At 40.5% G+C, this 23,560-nt stretch overlaps 2 protein-coding genes across 2 annotated transcripts; one reads left to right on the forward strand and one right to left on the reverse strand.

The window, feature by feature from the left end:
• Positions 1-16,233: 16,233 nt before the first annotated feature.
• Positions 16,234-16,872, reverse strand: LOC148029850 (uncharacterized). Its single transcript, XM_087687145.1, has 2 exons — positions 16,687-16,872; positions 16,234-16,596 (listed from the first exon to the last, which is right to left on the reverse strand). The coding sequence occupies exons 1-2, from the start codon at positions 16,870-16,872 to the stop codon at positions 16,234-16,236; spliced, it is 549 nt and encodes a 182-aa protein (XP_087543271.1).
• Positions 16,873-18,811: 1,939 nt separating this feature from the next.
• On the forward strand, positions 18,812-19,355 carry LOC148029851 (uncharacterized). Its single transcript, XM_087687146.1, has 3 exons — positions 18,812-18,874; positions 18,966-19,112; positions 19,197-19,355. The coding sequence occupies exons 1-3, from the start codon at positions 18,812-18,814 to the stop codon at positions 19,353-19,355; spliced, it is 369 nt and encodes a 122-aa protein (XP_087543272.1).
• The last annotated feature ends 4,205 nt before the right edge of the window (positions 19,356-23,560 follow it).

A 23,560-nucleotide genomic window follows, 5' to 3' on the forward strand; every position in this document is an offset into this window, starting at 1 on the left:
TGCATTGACTACATAGACTTGAACAAAATCACGATGAAGAACCGCTACCCCATCTCACGGATTGATGACGACTTACTGGATGAGTTGAAAGGGGCATGCTAAGTTTAGTAAGATTGACTTGCACTCTGGCTACCATCAGATTCATATGAGGGAGGGAGATGAGGTCAAAACGGCCTTCAAGACTAATCGTGGACTTTATCATTTTCTAATGATGCCTTTTGGGTTGACTAACGCCCCCGCCACATTTCAAAGCCTCATGAACAAAATCCTTCAACCCTTTCTATTCAAGTTTGTGCTTGTTTCTGTTGATGACATCCTCATTTATAGTAAGTCATCAAAGGAGCACTTGGCACATGTCAAAAGGGTGTTTTACATATTGAGAGAGAATCGACTCTTTGCTAAGGAGAGAAAATGCACCTTCATGCAGACATTTGTGGAGTACTTGGGACACATTGTGAGAAAAAATGGCATACAAGCTGACCCGAAGAAGGTGCAATGTGTTAGGAACTGGTCCAATCCTTCCACCACCACTTCGTTGTATGGCTTCCTTGGTCTCTCTTCATTTTATAGACACTTGATTAAGCACTATGCCACCATTGCAGCACCTTTGGCTGATCGATTAAAAAAGGAGTCATTCTTTTGGGATGCCAGTGCTGATAATAGCTTCAAATAGTTAAAGGACGTGCTTACTTCTGCCCTCATCCTTGTCTACCCTGACTTCTCTAAGTTGTTTACCATTCATTGTGATGCCAATGGCATGGGTATTGGTACAATATTGTTGCAAGAGCATGGTGTGATTGCATTTGAGAGCCGCAAGCTTGATGAGAAGGAGATGCAAATGAATGTATATGACCAGGAGATGTTGGCTATCCTCCATGCCATCAAGAAATGGCATCACTATTTGTATGGCACTCGCTTCAAGTAAAAAGTGTCCACCGAGTCCTCCGATACTTCTTGACTCAGTCCCCACTTTGACTCCTAAGCAAAGGTGATGGGTGGCAACCTTACAAAACGATGACTTTGACATTTCTCACACTCAGGGCAAGGATAATATTGATTCACACTCTCGGATGTGGGCATGTAGAGTATCCTCTATTTCAGGATTGCACAGTGATTGGGTTGAAGAGCTTCAAGAGACTTACTTGTTAGATGACCACTTCAGCCACATCTTCTAGAAATTACAGCATGGGGTCATGGTTGAAAACTCCCAATATCAGCTCAAGCATGGCTTCATTTGGTCCTATGGCAAGATTGTCATCCCACACACTTCCCCCTTCATGCACAGAAGATCATGGAAGAGATGCATTCTTGCCCCACTGCTGGTCACTTGGGTATTTTCAAAACATATGACAAGATTGCCAAGAGCTTTCATTGGAAAGGCTTGTGGAGGGATGTCAAAGACTTTGTGACCAAATGTGCTCCATGCCAATAGAACAAGGATAGTACACTTAGGCTCGCTGGCCTCTTGTAGCCCCTCCCTATCCTTGAAGAGAAACGGACTCATATCACAATGGACTTCATCACTGGCCTTCCCACGACCAAGAAAGGGTGGAATAGTATCTATGTGATAGTTGATCACCTCACCAAAGCTGCCCACTTTATCCCCACTAAGACCCAATACACTGCCTCTCAGGTGGTCACTCAGTTTATGGAATATGTCTTAAAGTTGCATGGCTTACCACAAGTCATAGTACATGATTGGGATGCAAAGTTTATAAGTAAATTCTAGCAGACAATTTTCACATCCATGGGGATCAAGCTTGCTCCATCCACTGCCTACCACCCTGAGACTGATGACCAGACTGAAAGAGTGAACAAATGGCTTGAGACATATTTGAGGCACTTTTGCCACGATGTACAACACAGTTGGGATACATGGCTCCAGTTGGCTGAATCTGCATATAATAACTCCACCCACTCCAGCATTAGAGTTTCCCCTTTTGAGGCCTTATACGGGTATAAGGTTCCCCTCCCCACAGTCTTATTTAATGATAAAATAAACCCTTAGAGTCAGGCTAAGTTGGATCACATGCAAGCCTTACTTCACCAATGTAAAGTGAACCTTCAAAAGGCCCAAACACACATGAAACTCTATGCTGATGAGAAAAAAATGCATTTGGAATTCTAGGAAGGGAATTTGATCCCTTTGAAAGTGCCTAAGTCCCGCTACTCCACTCTCAAAGAGAGAAACAATAACAAGCTGGCCCACCTCTTTTATGGCCCGTACCGGATTCTAAAGAGAGTTGGTGACTTAGCCTACCGATTAGAACTTCCCCCTGCCACAAAAATCAACAATTTGTTTCATGTCAGCTAGTTGAAACCCTTCATGGGCTCCTCAATAAACTATGTGGAAGAACTTCCCCCCATAGATGAAGAAGGCATCACTCAGTATATCCCTAATGCAATCATTGGGTAGCCAGATAAGCATTTAAGGTCTCGATACATTAAAGAATACCTCATATAAATGGCAATGCCTACCCATGGAAGAAGCTTCTTGGTGCTCAACAACCATTGTCAATGAATTTCCCCCATCTCCAAGAGGCCCAACGGACTGAAGACTAGCTGGTTATGCCCCATTTGACCACCCTTTGCTTGCAAAGACTGCACACTGTTTAGAATAGTTTTGTACTTATCCAAATCCCAGGCATGTGCAACCTACATAGGCTGAAAGTACTCATCATAAGCTTTGTTTCGACATGTGGCGTGCTCCATTTGGAGCAGCCTATCAAAAGTTATGACCCGTTTACCTCAGTAGGCTGGTCATAGATATCATGTTGTCCCTAGCCTTTACCCACCCAACTTTCATTGTAAAAGGGCTCAGAGTAGTACTCTGCAACCCTCCCTTAGCCCACCCATCACTCCCCTCCAGTTCTCTTTGTTTTTGAGGGCAAAAAACTTTAGGTTGAGGATAGATTGTAACAAGTGGAATACATACAAACTAGGGGTTAGACACCCAGTCACACTGATCGGGGTATATAAGGTGTAAGAGTCCCAGATTAGGACAACCAATTATTAACAAGGACATACTCTTCACCTTCATCTTCAGCTTCCATGGATTCCTCCTCCCTTGTCCTCTCTTTTTTGTCTTTCTCTCTCCTCTTCTAGTCTTCTTTCCTCTTCTTCTTGCTCTTGTTCTCTCTCTTCAGCTCCTCTCCTCTCTCCTCTTAGCTTCATTCATTATAGATGTATCAGTCTCCAAGAAAAATAGCTTGGTAGGATCTGGGTGGACTAGGATTGAGACAGTGGTGAAAGCAGTCTTCATGGTTTGGAAGGCCTTCTTGGCTTCTGGGGTCCATGAGAACTTTCAGTTTCTTGTTAGTGGTATGACTATCTTTCAGTAATCCATGATAAATATCGTGTAGAAGTTGGCAAAACCAAGGAAACATTGGACATCCTGGATACATGTGGGTGTCTGCCAATCAAGAATAGTCTCGATCTTCTTGGGGTCCGTGAAGATTCCTCTCTAGGAGACATTGTACCCCAAGATTTCCACTTCTGTCCAATGGAAAAAACACTTCTCAAGTTTTGCATATATAGTCCTTTTTCTTTGAGTTTTTCCAAAACTAAATTTACATGGTGCTCATGCTCCTTTGGATCTTTTGAGAATATTAAGATATCATCTAAGTATATAACTACAAAATCATCTAGATGCTCTCAGAATATATCATTGATCATATGTTGAAACACTACTCCAAGTGATCATTGGTGAGATCGAATGGCATAACAACATACTCCAAGTGACCATACCTTGTGCGGAAGGTTGTCTTCCATTTGTCTCCTTCTTTGATCCGTACTATATTGTAAGCCCCTAGTAGATAAATCTTTGTGAAGATCTTGGATTTTCCAAGGCGTTCCAAAATCTTTGGTATTAATGGCAAAGGGTATAAAATCTTGATTGTTATCTTGTTGAGTCCTCGATAATCCACACACATTCAAAGTGACCCATCTTTCTTCGATGATGGTTGCACTAACTCTTGGGGTTCTTGCCCTCTTATTTAGGCAATTTATAGTGATGTATCTAGGGTTTCCACAATATAGGTGTAGACGATTCTCTCTTTGTCTTTGATTTTCTTGTGGGTTCAAGAGATGGAATTTGGCATTATCTATTTGCATCGGGCTTGGTTTCTTCTCTGATTGGGTCTCTCATTGAAGCTAGGTTCCATTGGCAAGGCCATAATTCTTCTCACTTTTCTTGCTTCCTCTCAAAAAATCTATTATCACACTGGATGGCTTGCATGATATAATCATTGAGTGTTTTTGCCTCAGGCATAGTGAGCATGAGGTCCTTGATGTCATCTCAAAGACCCCATGTGAATTGGTTGACAAAATACTCCTCATGCTAAGGAATGTCACAAATTAATTGGCTAAATTTAGATGCATAAGTAGAGGCAAGGCAGTTACCTTATTGTAGCTTCCGAAGTTTTGTTCTACTACTCAGCCAGTATTTACATCTCCAAATGTGGAAGTGAGCTCACAAAGAAATGCCTCATAGTTATGAACATATTATTTTCCAAGATTGGGGCGTACCATGATACATCTTGACCACAAAGCAAAGTCCCAATGAATTCCACCTTGGAAACATCATCTGGATACCTATCTGGTTGCATGCGAATATAGAGCTTCACTTGTTGCAAGAATCCCTTGGACTTCGAACGGTCACCATTAAGCTTCTCTAGCATGCTAATCTTGGGTTCTCTTGTTGGGGGTTGATAAACACACAGAATCATCTGATCACTTCCTCAATTGTTCTGCAAAAGTATCGGATCTAGTCTTGAATCTCTTGAAGTGTAGGGCCTAGATGCATAAGGTGTTCTATTTGAATTTGCGCTTGTCGTTCATTCAAGTCTTGAATTTTTTGTTGGAGGTTTTGAGGGGAGGCCACGATTCTTTCAAGGGTCACCTCCATGGTGGTTAGTAGGACTAGAAAGTAGTCTACAGACTGTTACGGGAGCACTAGATTGTGCTCAAGAGACTAGACTAGATGCAAGATTTGTTACAAGAATTTTGATTTCAAGATAATCCCATGTAGGGGCACAAGAAGGTACAATGATAACTTAACAAGAATCGGAAATTCCACAACACGGGACCGTAGGTATGGATACAATATATTAGAATTACAAGATCTCTCTCGAAGGGGATGAACAAGATACAAGACAGTACTAGACAAGATCTCGAACTATGAGATTACAAGGTGACAAGAGAATAGGAGTATAATGGAAGACAAGACAAGACTAGATACCATGACTAGACAAGAACTAGAACTAGAACTTGAAGTTACTTGCTTGGAGGTCTCGACTCCTTGAGCTCCTAAGACTAGCATTCACAAGACAGAGGAGCTCTATGGCGAGCCCCTCCATTTATTGGTGCTGGAGGGTGGCTAACAATCTTCTAGAATATTCCATGATGATATCATCGATGATGCAAGCGATGACATGGCATATCTTCTAGAAGGTTCTATGATGAGGTCAATCAGTTTGGGATTGGAAGAAGAGCGTTTCCATTTTTCCATGTGCTTGCTCTAATGTTGAAATGACCTCTAATTTGGATGGCTTTGCAAAGTCCATTAGGCCACTGTTCCATCCTCTAGGTTAGGAGAGTTAGGTCTTCCCTTTTGAGTCTATACTCAGCTTTTAAGGAGTCCAGTTCCTGCTATTGATGTCTATTGTAATCCTAGGAATCCTCCCAAAGTTGAAGGCCTTTTTTGTAAAATCTTCATCTCATTTCCATTTTTTCATTAGTTACGGGATCACAAAACAAACTAAACCACACTGAATCAAAAGCAACCCAATGCAAGGTGATATTGTAGTTAGGGTTGAGTGTTGTTTTATCTTTGAATCATAACCAAGCTATCCAAAGAGCTTTGCTAATGGGGAGGCCTTATTTATTGTGATGGGGATTTCGGAAAAGGCTATTGACATAATAGAAAGGTGTTTCTATCTTGGGCAACTTTGGAATGAAAATTTTACAACATCTCTATGCAAAAGAACAACCCAATCCTCATTAGGGTGTTGTATACTATGGATGATCCATTTATTTGCAAGCTTATCTGCTAATCCTTCCAAATGTAGGTGGCTAAGGCTTCCAGGTCTTTGTGTAGGATGCATGTAGCCCATGCAACTTTAGGTATTCTTCTTGAGTTTTTTTATGAATACGTGAAATATATGTAAATAGATTCTAGGTCTTTGAGTGTAGTTTTCCAGTAATCTAGCTTAGTTCTTATGAGAGACATTACCCATTACCACCTCTGGCTTTGTGAGACCATGAAACCCATTGGGATACCGAACAGTCGAAGAATTTTCTATCTAAAATGATTGTACGCCCTTGATCTACAAGCCAGTGTAAGGAAAATTTAGGGTTGACTTAATCCTTATCATTTTAGGTTTAACCACGGAGTGAACCTGGATGAGCCACGCTAAAGCTTTCACTACTATGGCAAATAATATGGGGGGCTAAAGGGTAATCTTGCCAAATACTTTTTTAAAGTGGGAAGGGATTACATAGCATACCATTAACTGATGAGACTCTTATGGAAGCATTGCCAAAGAGTACCATTACATATTTAATAACTTTTTTTCCAAAGCCCATATCTTGAAGAGACTAGAAGATAAAGTCCCATTCTAGTCGATCGTACACCTTATCAAAATTTGTCTTAAAGAACACTATGTATTGTTATGTGTCATTAGCATGCTCTAGGCCTTCCCAAAGGCTAATGATAGCATCTAAAATGTAGCATTCTTTGATAAAACCTTTCTATTCCCTCCTAATCAAGATGGACCAAGATCCTACGATAGCTAGTGCTTTGGCAATATTTTATAGGCAGATGTCAAGCAAGTGATGGGTATCTAGTTCACCAAAAGGGTTTTATTGTCTCTTTTATAAATTAGTTTAATCTCCTCAGCATTGACACAGTGTGGCAGAGCTCCAAAGGCTAGGGAATTGCCTTTTTCAAATTCATTCATTGTATCCTCCAATTTAATTGGATAAAGATCTTGGTAAAATATATTTGCCATTGATGTGGGGATAACTTTGGACCAACAGCTAGCTCTCTTAACTTGGGCATTAGTCTTTTCTATGTTTGGTGCATAGGTTTGATATTGAAGTAATAGTCATAGACTCACTACAGTTTTTGCTCTTGATTCTTTATTGTATTGCCTCTTTCATCAACCATTAGGGGAATCATTTCTCTATCATTTTTCTTTTTAAGAAGACATAACATTTCCTTTGTGGGTCTGCGAATTGTGCCAGCCCACCAAGCTTTAGTGTACATTAGAATCTCTTTGACCTCTAGCTCTTTCCCTTCTTTGAGTTCCATTTTAATCTTCAATAGTTCTTCTTGAGCCAAGATATCCTCCTGATTGACTCTATCCTCTATGATGATAATCTCTAGGTATTTTGGGCTTCATGTTTGTCTTCTATGTTTAATGATGTTGCATTTTATTTCCCTGAGTAGATCATGGGTTTGTTTGATTGTGTGTTTCCATGTAATGGATGGAGACCTTTGGGAGGAGAAAGCCCAATTCCAAATGTGACAGACATTATCGTGTACTATCTTTAGCTTGAATAGGCTTGGGTTTGCATGGAGCCAGCCCACTTTGACAATATCGTTCCCCTCTAGAAGCAAAAGAAAAAAGAATAATTTCAAAACAAGTGGAGAGCATTACACTAGACAATCATAGAAAATTCTTAGAAAGAAACCTTTATCAAGACTCTCCCAAGAAGGTAAATCCATTGAGGGCATAGCAAAGTCATCATGTACCCTAGCCAATAAAAATTGCAACACTTCAAATTCAACTTCTTACGTTTCAACAAAAAATAAAGGAATTTCTTGGATATTTTCAAAGGTCTTTTTTTATTGAATCAATTATTTTCATTTGGTTCAATATAGTGTTTACTCTTATATTGTGTAGGATTGTTTTGTTATATATGTTCTTGTCATCTTGTACCATGTTAGCCACATCCAAATACTAGAGATGGTGCACATGATAGACACTAGGAGTAATACTTCTATTTGGGTTCTCTCTCTAAATTTTGAGTCAATTGAGATAACAATAATAAAGAAGAAGCTCCAAGAATATTTTGAGCTCGGTGGTAGATGCTTATCCTTACAATCCTACTGTGAAAGAGTCCCTACATTTTGTGATGACAGGGGTATTAAGTGTCAATTGATTGCCCCATACCACCCCAGAATGGTGTTGTCAAGCACATAAACAAGACCATTCAAGAAAGAGTCTAAAGTATGCTTAGTTAGGTATGCTTATTGTGGCATTTTTGGACTAAGTCAGTTACCACTACTGTACATTTGATAAATAGATTCCCATGCACTACTATTTGTTGTTAGGTTGTTGAGGAGTTATGGTTTGGAAAGCCTCCCTCATATATGCATCTTAGAGTCTTTAGATGTGAGGATTTTTGCAATGTACCCAATGATAAATGCAATAAGCTAGATCCTAAGTTAGTGAATTGCATCTTTCGAGTTATGGAGATGCAAGTGAGATGGACTATTTCCTATGCGATTCACATGCTCAGAATGTCATCCACAGCTATGCTGTCGTTTTCCATGAGGACAAGATGCATAAGTAGCATGGCATATAGTAGAGGTACACAAGAGGATCTTTTAGGAGGGGCCTCCTATTACCATATTGCTAGCAAGACAACATGCAACTGAAGTTATGTGAGAGAGATAGTATATGAGAGATAGCCAATTTCAATGAAAAAACATTGTATCTACATGAGATAGATTGAGAGAAAGACTATGAAGACTGAATATGATGAAATATGAACACTATGTGATGAATTCCACTCAAAGTTGAGAATTCCTTTGTTTTTTTTTTTTGGTTCTTTGGTGGTTTCTATGAAGAGTATAAAGAATATGTTGAAGTTTTGTTATGATAAATCCATGGGAGATTCATTATATGATGGTGCATGAAGATTTGTTGTTTATGGTATTCTTTTTCTTCTCGTGGTTGATTGAAGTATGAAGAATATGCTTGTTGGTGAGACAATGTAAATTTTCTTGCAATAGTTTTCCAGTTTTCTTGGTGTTCCTCTTAGGGATCCACCTTTATTACTTCAGTGGTTTATGCCATTATGAGCTCAAGGAATCTATTGGGTTTTATGCTTTCGACTTATACTTCATGCAACTTGGATACTCAGATGCCATGTACTTGATGTTTTGAGCTTGCATTTTTCATTTGGAATTTAGTTTTGTTCTAGTGGGAGTTACTTTCATTACTTAGATACTTTGCATTTGAGTAGAGCTTTGGGTTTATGAAGTTGAGCTTACTTCAATGAGATTGTGGGACTTAGTTGAGTTATAGTCATGCTCTCGAGATGCCATCTAGATGTAGTTGTTGCCTAGTGGTATGATTTTCTTCATACTTTGAGCCGACACCTACCTCTATTAGTTTGTTGTCAGTGATGCATACACCTCATATGGCCATGTATGAGCTTCTGTTACACTCGCTCACTTAATCATGTATTTGTCCGCTCTCTTTTATTATCTTGAGACTGACTATATACATGACATTTGTACCTCTTGGATGTATCTCTATCTGACACATTGAGTTTGATAGTTCTTAGTACTAGTTGCATGCTGACTGTTAGTGGTTTGTACATATCCTGCTTCTTGCAAGATATACCTAGCAATTGTAGATTGGATTTTATCAGTTGATTGCCCACACTTGGATTTGGTCAGTTGATTTCCCACACTTGGATTCGGGTTTTACTCTACTGCCATTATTTTCAACTTGTTGTAATTGCATGTTTACGCATCCTTTTATGAGGACAAATGCTTTGACTTGACTCTCATCTATTGGCAGTTAGTGGGCAACCCTACTCTTCATTGTTTCTCCTCTATTATACATTGTATTGGCTTTGATTTTGGATTGTTTTGCTATCATTTACAACAACTTGTTTGTCTTGGAATTTGCTTTCATTTCTTGCATTATGACTAGTGGGTCGAATGACAGTGCTATCTTCAATATTGAGAACTTGGATGGTACTAACTACAACTATTGGAAGGAATAAATTTGGTAGGTTTTAGTGTAGAAACTATAGATTAAGCCATTGAGAAATGAGGGTGTCAAGCCTGAATGCATTGATGCGAAGGATTGGGCTAAACTGGATTGGGTTATGTAAATCCACGATCATTTTATCACTCTCGAAGAAGCAGGTTTTCTATAATGTTATCTCTAATGGAAAAACTGCATGGGAGTTATGGGATATGATTCGCAATGTCTATGATAAGCAAAGCCTTCTCTCCTAGATGTATTGGTTGAAGCAACTCATGGACCTTCGTATGAAGGAGGGGACTTCTATATCGGTCCACTTAAATGAGTTTCATTTGAATTTTAGCCACTTTTCTTCACATTGAATTAAATTTAAGGACAATTGTTTTCTCTTGTTCTTGCTTGTTACATTGCTCGAGCCATTGGACACATTCTATACTGCTATGTGTGTAAATATGGCTATGATGGGTTAAAATTGCAAGATATGCTTTTGAATGAAGAGGTTAATAGAAAGAATGTTGATACTTCTCATACCTCTCATGCTTTGACAATCACATGCAATAATGGTAGTAGAGTGATAATGACCACCATGGGAGAGACTCTTAGAAGTCTCATTCTTAGTCACATGAATAGTCTCATGATAAGTCCCATGGTTGAAAGTTTGCATTGAGTTGTCACTATTTTGGGAAGCAAGGTCATATTCGGCCACAATGCCATAAAATGTGTATTGACAAGTGCAATGAAAATGGAAAGGATAAAGTGTAGAAAAAGAATGATGATTTCAATATTGTCCCTAGCAAGTTCAGCATCAAGATTGAAGAGATTAATGTCATGTAGGCTAATTCTAATGATGACTACATCCTTGTAGCTTCTTCTCTTGATATTTTGTAGTTGACTGATGCCTCATCTAGCTATGCTCAATGTTGGTTAATTGATTCAAGGGCTTCATTTCATGTTACCCCCTCATTGAGAGTGGTTCCACTCCTTCCAAAGCATGATAGGATCTATCAAATTGGGTAATGACTTAGCATTGGACATGGTATAGGAGATATCTAGTTGTAGTTTTTCTCAGGTAGTATGTTTACTTTGCATGATGTACGCCATGTTTCGGCTTTGACTAAAAGCCTTCTTTTCGGCTTGGGGATAGTTGGATGATGCAAGTTATGTTGTATCTTTTGGTGATTTCTCATGGAAGCTTACTCATGGGAATCTTGTACTTGCATGAGGATCCAAGTCTGTCACTCTTTATTTCTTACTTGTATCCATGTCTATCAACCATGTTTTGGTAGGGGTTGCAGTACCACATGTATCATTACGGCATCATCTCCTTGGGTACATGCCACTAAAGGGAATGAAAATGCTTACTCATTTGCAATATCTTCTGCCCCTTGACTATAAGTGTTTTGATTCTTGTGATCATTGTCATCATGGAAGGCAAACTCATAATTTGCATAAGAAGGCTGACATTATGCGCATGTGTTTTGGCTCTTGTTCATTTTGAAATTTGTGGACCTATGTCCCACAAGGCTTTTATGTGGTGCAAAGTATTTTTTTACTTTCATTAATGATTACTTGTATAAGGCTGGCTTGGTATATCCCATAAAGCAAAAATCGAATGTTTGGGGCTACATATCAACATTGGCTTACTTTTGTTGAGAAGCAGTTTGGGTATAGGTTTAAATGCCTAAGATCTAACAATGGGTTCGAGTATGTATTTAGAGTCTTTGGGCATTTTTGTGATGAGAGAGATATCAAGTGTCAGTTGATCACCTCACATACCCCCTCCTAGAATGGTATGGTTGAGAACATGAATATGACAATTCAGGAGAAGCGAGTTTGTAGTATGCTTAGCTAGGAAGGCTACCACAACACCTTTAGACAGTTAATAAAGCCGTACATTTGATTAATCGGCCCCTATTTTTTGCTCTTAACTATTAGGTTATAGAGGAGGTATGGTCTAGAAAATCTCCATCATATGCTCATTTGCTTATCCTTGGTTGTTTGTGAGGATTTTTCCATGTTTCCAAAGACAAGCACAACAAGCTAGATCTTAAGTTTGTGAAATGTATCTTTTTTGGTTATGGAGATGCAAGTGAGATGGGCTATTGCCTATAGGATCTGTAGGCTCGAAAGGTCATCCCAAGCCATGATGTTGTTTTCCATAAGGAGAAAATGCATAATCAGCTTCTTGAGCAGGTCATTGAGATACCTAGGGTGTTCTTTTGCACACAATACAATCTACACAAAGTATAGATAAGATATAATATAAAGAAAAGTGGCCTACTAAGTTAAACAATGCATAACTGACTTATACTAACACTACAACACAATGCCGCCATACACGCGTCCATTACACGCGAAAAGTTACGGGCGCGTGTATGGTCATTTATACTTACAGCAATATCGGGCACGTGTATACATGCATGTAACAGCGCGTGTATAATTGCATGTGAGGGCGCGTGTATTTGCGCGTTAAGTCTGTCATAATACACGCTCTGTTACACGCGACACAGAGCCTAACTACAGAAATCCATTTCTTTTCAAAACAGAAAACCATTAAGTTTTAAAAATGTCATTGTGCATTGCAGTGTTTACAAACCATTACAAAATCCCACTACATGCACTTACAACAACGTAATATATTGAAAAATATATATTCATATGGTTATTGAAAGACAAAGTATACAATAGAAATGTCATGAATTTGGAACAATACAGTGATGGATTGGTTAGGGTTCGATCTCATCTTCAATAAGATCCATCCTTGCCAAACGATCAACATCAATATCCATTTGATCAATTTGTAAGGCTACGATTAAATTTATTCTACTATCGCTATTTTGCCCATTGATAATGGTACCGATGCCTTGATCATTCTCATCATCATCACCATCATCCTCAATGGAAGGGTCATCCTCATGATCATGAGAAATGGCACGCTCATCCTCATTATCATGATCATCTACATTGGCATGTTCGACATCATCTTCTTTGCGGCTTGCCACATCCTCCATATGCTCCATATCAGTGAATGTATTATACATTACTTTGGAACGTGGTGCAATAGGGATGACATACCACCATTTACTGTCATGCACCATTGGCAGATAGATAACCTGCTCAAATACACATAATTCATTAATTAATTAGCATATCAAAAGTCAAGGGGTGCGCGAGCTTAGATATATATGTACATGAAACACATTTGTAAAAAAATGCATACCTGCTCACATTGTTGTGGCAATACGAGCCTATCTTTCTTTGTTTGCCAAAACTTTGTAGAGTCAATAGTTACATAGCCACTTGCATGGCGTTTTATCGTTGCGTTAGGCCCTTTTTCCACCACGTTCATTTGCCATTTGACATCCAAAACATACACAAAGAAGCGGCGAAAGTCAAGTCTGTATATGTCTTGGATTGTGCCACAATAATCATCAATTTTTCCATTGGCTCCCTCAAAGCTACTAATGACACCGCAATCTTGTGTATTCCTCTTTTCATATATTCTTTGTGTTCGAAAATGCTTGCCTTCACACCATATAGCATTGAACATAGTGCACTGGACCAAAATATAAGCAATATCTATGTAAGCAATTAATGTGAATAAATATGAAAAGCCAATCACTTACAAAGAATGCAAATTTACATTTGTTCTATGTACCTTTAACATGCATCCTCGTGCATACTCCCATTCTTCCGCCGTGATATGCAGCCCCTCATCTTTCTCTGCTCTCTCCATTTCCTCATGCAACCAATCAACATGAATATCATTCGGAAGTGTTGCTAGATGCTTAGGGTACGCCTTACGAGAGCCATGTTGCCTCCGAAAGAGAGCTCTGTCTGCTTGCCTTTTTGTCTTTGCATCCTCGTATCTTGTAACCCATCTGCTCATCACATCACTATTAAGGATGCAAGTGAAATTAAGATCATCAATCAATGTTCTCTCAATTACTTTGCTCTGTCCTTTTCCTTGAGGCACAATAGACGTCATCCTCAAGTCCTCTTCATTGCTCCATAGTCGCGGCAAAGAGCTATCCACCTGATCAAGAAATTCTGATATATATACAAGAGACTCTTGTATCAACCAACCCTCAGCCATGCTTCCTTCGGGCCTTGCACTTTGCCTCACAAAGTCTTTTAAGGTCTTCATGAAGCGCTCTAGGAAGAACATCCAACGGGCATGCACAGTGCCACATAAAGCAATTTCATCCACTAAATGCACAATGAGATGTAGTTGACTTGTGAGAATGGTTCGCGGAAAAGTCTCCTCTACCATACAAACCACCTCCACTGCCATAACACGCGCATCATCCAATGTGGCTGGATCAATTGCTTTGGAACTAACATATCTGAAAAATAAATGCACAGTACGTTATACCTCATGTACATTCATTTTGCAAGGTATAATGAAGGGTGATCTTACATGGGATTTACATACCTCACAAGCTCGCCCATCTTATAAATACATCTTTTCAAACTCCTGTCTGCACAATGGTCGATGCTAGTAGGTAGTATGAACTGCGCACATAAGAGCACATGTATATTTGGGTTAGGGCATTACAAAATTTAATTTCAACCTACAATAATTGGAAAACACTTACTTGGAGCATCTTGTGCCAATCGTGGGACTTCAACCCATGTAGTTGCTCAACCCCTCTTTTCTTAGTGGTTGTAAACGCTCCCTTCAACGATCTCATGCATCCAGTGGGAGTACGCAAAGTGGTGATGGCTTGCTTTACCTGCTTCTCCTCCTTCTTTGATATAATCCAGGGAGCAGGCGGAAGACGAACGTGCCCACCCTCCTCTCGTGGCCAAGCTTGACGCATACGTCCTGCGACCTGCAAGTCCTCCCGTACGCTAACATTGTCTCTTTTACCAATAACATGTTCCCAAATACTAGATCCCACATTCTTGAAGATGTGCATGGGATCAAGAAGATGGTTTATCTTGAGATGGGTCCAATATGGTAGCCGGAAAAAAATGGAGTACCTACACAAGGGATTGCAGACTGTCATCTTTATTCCAACTTTAGAGACTACACAAAACAAGATTGAAAACAATGGAGATGTACCTGTTCATGCCATCTGGAGGAAGAACATTTGAAGACTCCCAAATACGCTTCCAATCTTTTGCACGAAGTGTCTGTGGATGAATGTTCCTCTTACTAGGAGCATATTTAGGGTGATCTGATGGGAGAAATCGATGATGATTATCGAATATGGTCTTACACAAACCATTAGCATACTCATGTACCAATGAAGGGCCACATATAGGACATGCATGTTTACCCGATGTCCTCAAACCTGTTAAAATAAAAAAAAAGTTAGAATAATAAAGTCAATAGTTATAATTGATATAGCTAGTAGTATTAGAGTCGGGAGGTAGTTAGAATTCTTACCAGAACAATCGCTGTATCCTGGAAAGTCATGCATTGTCCACATCAACACTGCTTTTAAGTCGAAGTGTCGAGAGGAGGGAGGCCTACTAATGTCCACTACCGCAACACCTCTCCATAGTTCCTCCAACTCATCAATCAACGGTTCAAGATAAACATCCATATGCTTGACTTTATGTTTCCCTGGAATCAGAAGGGATAACATAAGATGTCCCTTCTTGATCGCCATTGATGGTGGAAGGTTGTAATTCACCAACACAACCGGCCACACGCTGTATGCGGTGCTCTTGAAACCAAACGGATTCACTCCATCCATACCTAGGCCAAGTCTCAAGTTTCTGGGCTCTGTTTTAAAGCTGGGCCACTCATCTTCAATATGCTTCCAAGCAGGAGTGTCTGCAGGAATTCTCCACATGCCATCATCCGATCGATGCGAGGAATGCCATGACATGAGCTCTGCTATGGATTTGCACTTGAACATGTGTTTGATGCGAGGAATTATAGGAAAGTGTCGCAAGACTTTATGAGGTACATCAAAACTCTTCACATCTGTTCTATACCTTGCTTCACCACAAGTGGGACACTGTCGAGCCTCCTTATGCATCCCACGAAAGAGAATGCAATCATTGACGCATGCATGTATGCGATCATAATCCAATCCTCCAAGAGATGTCACATAGCGCCTCGCTTTGTCTCTTGAGGTGGGTAGTCTATTCCCCTTTGGAAGCATGTTTGATAATAGCCTGCATCCAATATCATCAATTAGCCCATAACCCTAAACCCTATACTGTAAACCAAAAACCACTAACTCAAATTTGCAAGTTACAATGCTTACTTCAATAATGCGTCAAGACTTGCATTGCTCCATCCATAAACTGTTTGTATATTGAGCAGTTCAAGTGAAGCACGTAAAATAGAGAATGTGCACCCTTCAAAAACCGGTGTCGATGAAGCGTTGTAGAGATGCTCTTGTTCCATATCATTGTCGTCCACACCTTTGCGATCATCCCTAAAAAGATTCCGCACCATGTCATCAAACACTTCCTCTTCCACAACTTCGTGGGGTGCAGGGCTATTGTCATCCCTTTCCCACTCATCTTCGACAACAGATCCCGAAGCTCCAGCATCATCTCGTCGACGCTTTGCATGCTCTCGCCGTGCGTATGGCACCATGTTAGGGTGTGGTACTGCATCCTGCTTCAATCACAGTATATATATTACAATGCGCTCCATTAATTTGCACACCATGAGTTATTTTAATACTTTCAATTCACATCTTCTCACCTCTAAACCTGTTTGAATCCATTCTCCATACATCGAGATGTGATTCAATGTAATTTGACGCACTCGTACAATGCACCCTTGACATCGATTACATGTACACTTGATCCTTTGTGCCAGCCACACGTCGCGATCACGATGACGCATTGTCTCATCCTCACCAGAACTGCTTGAAGAGGATGATGACATGCTATGTCCAAAATAACCAATACAGAAGTAGGATCAGTTTTTAGTGAAATCATACACATCCTATGCACAAAACAATGGATACACAAGAACAATCAGTTTTAAAAAAAAGTATAAACAGTCTCTGTGTCGCGTGTACAGGCGCGTCTACAATGTATTCTGCTGCGCTTTTACACGCGCTTTTACACGCGTGCTTTTCGCGTTTACCTACCGCGCGCGTCGCTTTCTTTCTTTCAAAAGCCCTCTTTCAAAACACTTCTTCTTCTTCTTTCTGCGTCGCTTTCTTTCTTTCAAAAGCCCTCTTTCAAAACACTTCTTCTTCTTCTTTCTTTGTCGCTACAGTACCTCTGTCTCCAGCTCTTCCAAACCCCCGAACCTGCCTCTTCCAACCAGCCTTCTCCCTTTTGGACTACCCAAAAGAAGCAAAGGGTGCAGACAACACAGAAAGGGAGAGAGAAGCAAGAATCAACGAACTCACTTTTCAAAGACTTTTCAAAGAGGTTGGTTGTCGTTTGTTTGTTTTGGCAAATCTGTCGCTTTCTTTCTTTCCACCCGTGCTATGTGTACTTGAAAGCGACAGAGGATAGAATTCACACACATTGTATATGTGCTTAACTATTTATTTCTTGACAAACGACATCCGTCAAGATAGAGGAAAGAGAGAAGAAGGAACCCTTGTGTATGTGTTTAGTCATTTCTCCCTTGATGGACAATGTCCGTCAAGATAGAGGAAAGAGTTTTTGTTTTTCATGAATTTCGTCACTAATTCGAAATGAACTTCTTCTTTAGGCTTATGATCTTCTACTAATTCGATGTTTGGTATTGTAAGAGATATGTTTATTTTCTAGAATGGTAGATATATGTTGTAGGTTATATATTGTAGGAGATATATTGAGGAGATATATTGTAGGAGATATGTTTATTTTTTATATGCATGTTTTGCTTGGTTCATTGAGGCGGAATTTCGACGCTTTGCAGATTCTTCATGGATCCAGGCTCTTCCTCCGATCTGTGGGCATACGCCACTTGGATGATGGAGATGATAAACCATTTTGGGTGCCATCCTAATCTAGTGGAGCTGACAGAGTATATATATGCCCATCCTCCTCCTAGACTCCCAGGTCACACCGCGCCCCCAAGTACACAAGCCTCTCCACTGCCGTCTACGCCTGCGAGTCCGGCGAGACGTACCCCTGCGCATACATGCTCACCGAGGAGACACACCCCTGCACGGACACACTCACGCACACCCTCCTCTGTACCGTCACGTGAGGGCTCACGGCCACCATCACGTGCTCCCTCACAGCCACAGTCACGTACACAGTCACGTGCAGCCACCCCTAGTCATGGCCACTCCCGCAGTACAGATGAGAGCCGGCGCCGCAGTAGGGAGAGCGGGAGTGGAGGATTATGCGGCGGGTGCTTTGGTGGGGGGGGTAGTAGGGCATGCGGTGAGAGAGGGCATGGAGGGAGGCATGTACGAGGAGACAGTGAGGAGTTGGAGGAGGCGAGAGAGGTGGAGGGAGAGATTTTCTACGATGTTACGGATAGGGGCGGGGTAGTCATGGATGCGAGAGGGAAAGAGGTGATGGAGTATATGCGGGGGGTAGTTTCAAACATGTATAGAAACTGTTTTGTAAAATTTAAAGATCAAGATAGCCGGTTAGTTAGGGAGGTCCTAGATAGTGTACATAGTCGGTACCCCAATCCCCCACGAGCGACATTCTCGGATGTATGGGGAAGGACGTGAATAAGGGAGATCTTAAGTAATAAAAGATCTCACCTTAAGAAACTCGCGTACGATGATGGGGTGAATGTAGCTGCGGGTGGCTATCCTTGTGAGAAACCTGCCACTGCCCACAAACGCGAGTGGAAGGAGGCAAAGAAGCGCGCAGAGGGAGGCGTGAAGAGCAGGCAGCATGTGGAGGCACGACGGATCCAGATGGAGACCATTGGATCGTCGCATTTCGGATCTGGCGGCGTCGAGTCGTGGGAGGCAGAGTTCGTAAGTAACTTGCCTCTTTATTTGATTGTTTGCCAAATTCATTGATTCTATGATTGTTTTGATCTTACAAACTATCTTGATTATGTTACAGCGACGGGTTATGGGGAGGAGGCCCACAGCCCACAAGACTGGGTATGCTCGCCGCAATAGCAGACGTGACACGTGGGCCATCTTCAGAAACGAGGGACGTATTACGGATGCGCAGTTTGACGCGGCCATGAGACCATACGGTCGACAGGTACTTGAAAACTCTAAATGAATGATTTCGGTTTATTTAATTGCATATATATGTATACTTACATACGGTATATTTCTTGAACAGGCACAAGCTGCTGATGCTCCTGCCCCTGATGATCCAGCCGCCACTGCTGATGTTCGTGCCACTGCTCCTGGTGGAGGCGAGCACCACTCATCGGAATATACTGATGCGAGCTCCTCTGATCATGGAGAGAGCACAGGGTCCTCATCATCCTCTGATTAGCTTTCAGAATACTGTAGGATGTGGTTGTACAAAATTTTTTTGTAACTGAAGCCATGGGCTTTTTTGCACCTAGCTCCCTATTTGACTTTGTATATATTTGTTCCTAATTAAAGCCATGGGCTATTTTGACATATGGACTCCCTTGTACACAAATGTATCATGTATTGACAATGTATTGAATCATGAGTCTTGAGTCGTGTATTAAGTTTTAGATAGTAATATTGAATCGTGTATTCATAGAGAGTGAGTCTTGATTCGTGTCTTGAAATCTAAATCGCTCTTTTTTTATGGTGCAATGCACCAAAAAAAAAATCCAGAGAGTGCCTTTGGGTGGCTGGATGCTGGAACGGCATCCAGGCACCCAAAAGCACTCTCTGGATTTTTTTTTCCCTCTGTAATCGCGTGTATAAGCGCATGTCATCTGTCAAAATCGCGTATATTTGCGCGGATAGTCTGTTAGATTCGCATGTAAATTTGCAGCAAAACTGCGCAGAACGCGTGTATGGGGTCGTGTATTCGCGCGACTGGCTGTCACTGTACACGCGCTTTTACACGCATGTCTCTGGCCGCGATGATACACGCGCTATTACACGGGCCCGACACTTTTTTTCCCAAGTCATTTTGTGCGGCTAGGAGCGCGGGTATGAGCCCGATCCCTTGTAGTGTAATCAATTGGTGCCATAACTATACCAAGCTGCACATAGGTGTAACAAACTAAATATAATAAGTAATAAGTCAGTTGCCGTATGGGGATCATAATGATCACTGATGTACTAAGTGTAGACATGAGGATCCATTGAACTAGGAGGTCCATTATCAATGTCCGCATGTGTTAAGCTTTCCATCTCAACACTCCCCCTCAAGCCCAATGGTATCTCTACAACTCCAAGCTTTAAAATTTTCGAAGCTTCTTTGGACTCAATGCCTTTGTGAAAATGTCAACTATCTAATCCTATGTGTTGACATATACCAAGTCAATCTCACTTGCAAGTACCTTCTCTTTGACAAAGTGGTAATGCACCTCAATGTATTTTGTCCTAGCATAGAACACCGGGTTCCTAGCCAATTGTATTTGTGCTCATGTTGTCACACTGAATGACAACTAGACCATCTCTTTGCACATCCAAATCACCCAATAACTTTTGCATCCATACCACCTCACACATGCTGCCATAGCATCACCTCTATATACTAAGCCTTTGTACTCGATAAAGTAAGTATAGGTTGCCTTTTCATGCTCCAAATAACTACTACACTACCAAGAGAAAATAATGCGTGCGAGAAGCAAGCTTTTTGAGTGAGCTTTTCTGGGAAACCTCCATTTCTTGATCCACATACTCCACTTATTACTCCTCTTCTCCTAGGCATATATCAAGCACCACTACTACTCCTCCACTATCACCACTATGTCCACCACCACCACCACCGCCACCGCCACCACCACCACCACCACCACCACCACCACCACCACCACCACCACCACCACCACCACCACCACCACCACCACTACCACCTCCACCGCCACTACCTCCATCACTTCCACCACCACCATTCCCACCCATGTTTCTCCCTCCATGTTAAGTACCTCAAGTACAAGTCTCTCTCTCTCTCTCTCTCTCTCTCTCTCTCTCTCCCTCTCTATCTCTGTCTCTGTCTTTGTCTCTATCTCTCTCTTAATTAGAAACTTCATGCTCTCTCTCTCTCTCTCTCTCTCTCTCTCTCTCTCTCATTCTCATTTGCTTAGCCTCCAACACAAATCCATGTTATGCATGTGTTTTTCACAATCCTCTTAATTTTGTAAGGGTCAAGAGTTTGCATGAGATCCATTGTCTTAGACACTTTTAGTAGTTAACGTCAGGGCAATAAGAACATCATATTGTTACTCCCACTCTCCCACATGCATGATACATTCATGTACCTCGCTCTTTTATGCTCATGGCACAAGAAAACTAAATGTTGAGGACCCTTTGCCTTCCAATCAATTAAGGGCAATAGTATTACCAAAATATTCATAGGAAACGATGGTGGAGACAATCCTTCATCACACCATTTGGGCTATAAGAAGGATTCTAGCTCACAGTCATGTGCAATGTCAAGGATGACATAAAAATACAAAAAACCAATCAAAAAGACGACGCATATGGAGTGCCTCGACCTTCATTTTTTGGGGCATCATGGAGTGGTCTAGCTCAAGAGGAGAAGCTAGCAATCAACATGGAATGCGGCACCAGTTCATGTGGTTTTGTAATGATAGTGTGGACCATACATTGAATATTTATTTTTCCATTCATTACACACCACCCAAAGTTCCACAAGTATGGCCAGTGACACAAGGCACAAATTTGATAGCAAAAGAAATCCAGGTGTTAGAGAGTGGTGGGTTTGTTCTTATAAAAGGTGGCACAAGAAGTGGATGCTAACAAGGGCTCACGTAGATATCGAAGAGGTGTCTCACAGGAGGTTGCTGTAGGGAAAAGTATAAACTCAACATTAGCTTTAAATGCAACTATGTGAAGGGCCACACATTGGTGAAGCCCTTGAAGCATGAGCTTTTCAAACTAAAAACACCTAACTCAATTAGGAGTGTTATGATGTGCACATTACAAAGAATCCAACATGTAATTACCGAGATTTCATGGACCATATAGCAGAAGGAAAAGCATATTTGACATGCAAGCACTTGTATCATGTGTATCTCTGAGTGTTTGGAATGGATGCAAATGTAACAATGTTTATATACCAACCCATCCTTATGGAAGAAAACTTGCACCTCATATTTGGAAGCAAAAAATATTTCCAACACCACCTATACTGTGACCAACAAAGCAATACCAACGCTACCTCTTAACACAAAAGCTTTTTTACATTGGTATTTAAATTATAATTACATTATCATTATATCCTTATCTAGTGAACAATAATGTCGATATGTCAAAGGTAGAACAAACCCAAGGTTGTATCCAAAAGCCAAAAATTCAATTTCAATTGCAAAAGCATGAAATCAAAGCCTCATCAAAGCTCACAAAAATAACAAACTTGCAGTGCATGGGGAATCCCCTAAGCCTGTTTACATTACTGAGGAACCTTAGTGCAAAAATTTAGGATTAGTTGCTAAACTTGTTGAAGGAGTATTGGGATGTTATCAATTGGAACTATTTTAACCTTAAGGATGTTCCACTGTAAGTCCTCATTCACACAATTCCTCTAAAGGATGATGCCAAGCCTATTACAAACAATGACACTATCCAATGAATCCTCAATATGCCCACCATGTTAGTTGGCAAGTTACTAAAAGGAGGATTTATCTTTGAAATCAAGCATTATAGATTAGGTATCCGTGGTTGTCGTGGTTTTCAAAAAGAACATAAAAATTTATGTATGCATTAATTATAAGAAGTTAAAAACTGTAACTAAGAGAGATCACTACCCACTACCATACACTAATCATATGATTGAACAAAGGGAAGAAAGCATATAACTTCTTAGATGGATCATCATGTGTCCCATTTCTTATAACAACATTCATAATATAATACTGCATAACAAACAAATGTTCATTTCTATCTTCATCCTTCCTGTCATGAAGACAATATACAATTTCATTGTTGCAATTTACCATTGTGGATATCATCCTTCTTAGCATAACAATGGGCTACACTATAATCTGTTTTACCACAATATTGATAAACAATACCAAAATTTTTAGAACCTCTATTATCCCATCCACCTCTTCCTCTAGAGCTCTCACTGCCTCTGATGTTTCCACAACCTCCTGAAATGTGCATTTCACTAATTTAACTTGTTTTGTTGGTTATTACGAGCATATCCCATACCACAACCTCTTGAGGAGGATTTTCCACGTCCTCTTCATGAACTTGAGTAAAATTCTTGGACCTGTTTACCACTTCATATGATTCACCCTACATGTTGATCTCTTCAGTGATCATGAGAGAGACCAACTAATCAAAAAATGGAAATGACTTTTGTACATATGCAGAAGTGACAAGTGATATTTAGGCCTTCTCATTATTGAGGCCACCCAAAGTAGATGGAACCAAATCATCATAATCAAGCATTGCATTGATAGCTGCTGAGGCATCTGTAATGCTTCTCACTTTCAACTAAACTTTAATACCACTTGTCAAGAGAGCGATTGAAAAGTAGAGAGAAAGACTATAAAATAGAGAGAAAGAGAGAAGAGAAGA

The sequence above is a fragment of the Lygodium microphyllum genome, chromosome 10, assembly GCF_053477565.2.
Source record: "Lygodium microphyllum isolate KBCC chromosome 10, Lygodium_microphyllum_v1.1.10, whole genome shotgun sequence".
Taxonomy (NCBI): Eukaryota; Viridiplantae; Streptophyta; class Polypodiopsida; order Schizaeales; family Lygodiaceae; genus Lygodium; species Lygodium microphyllum.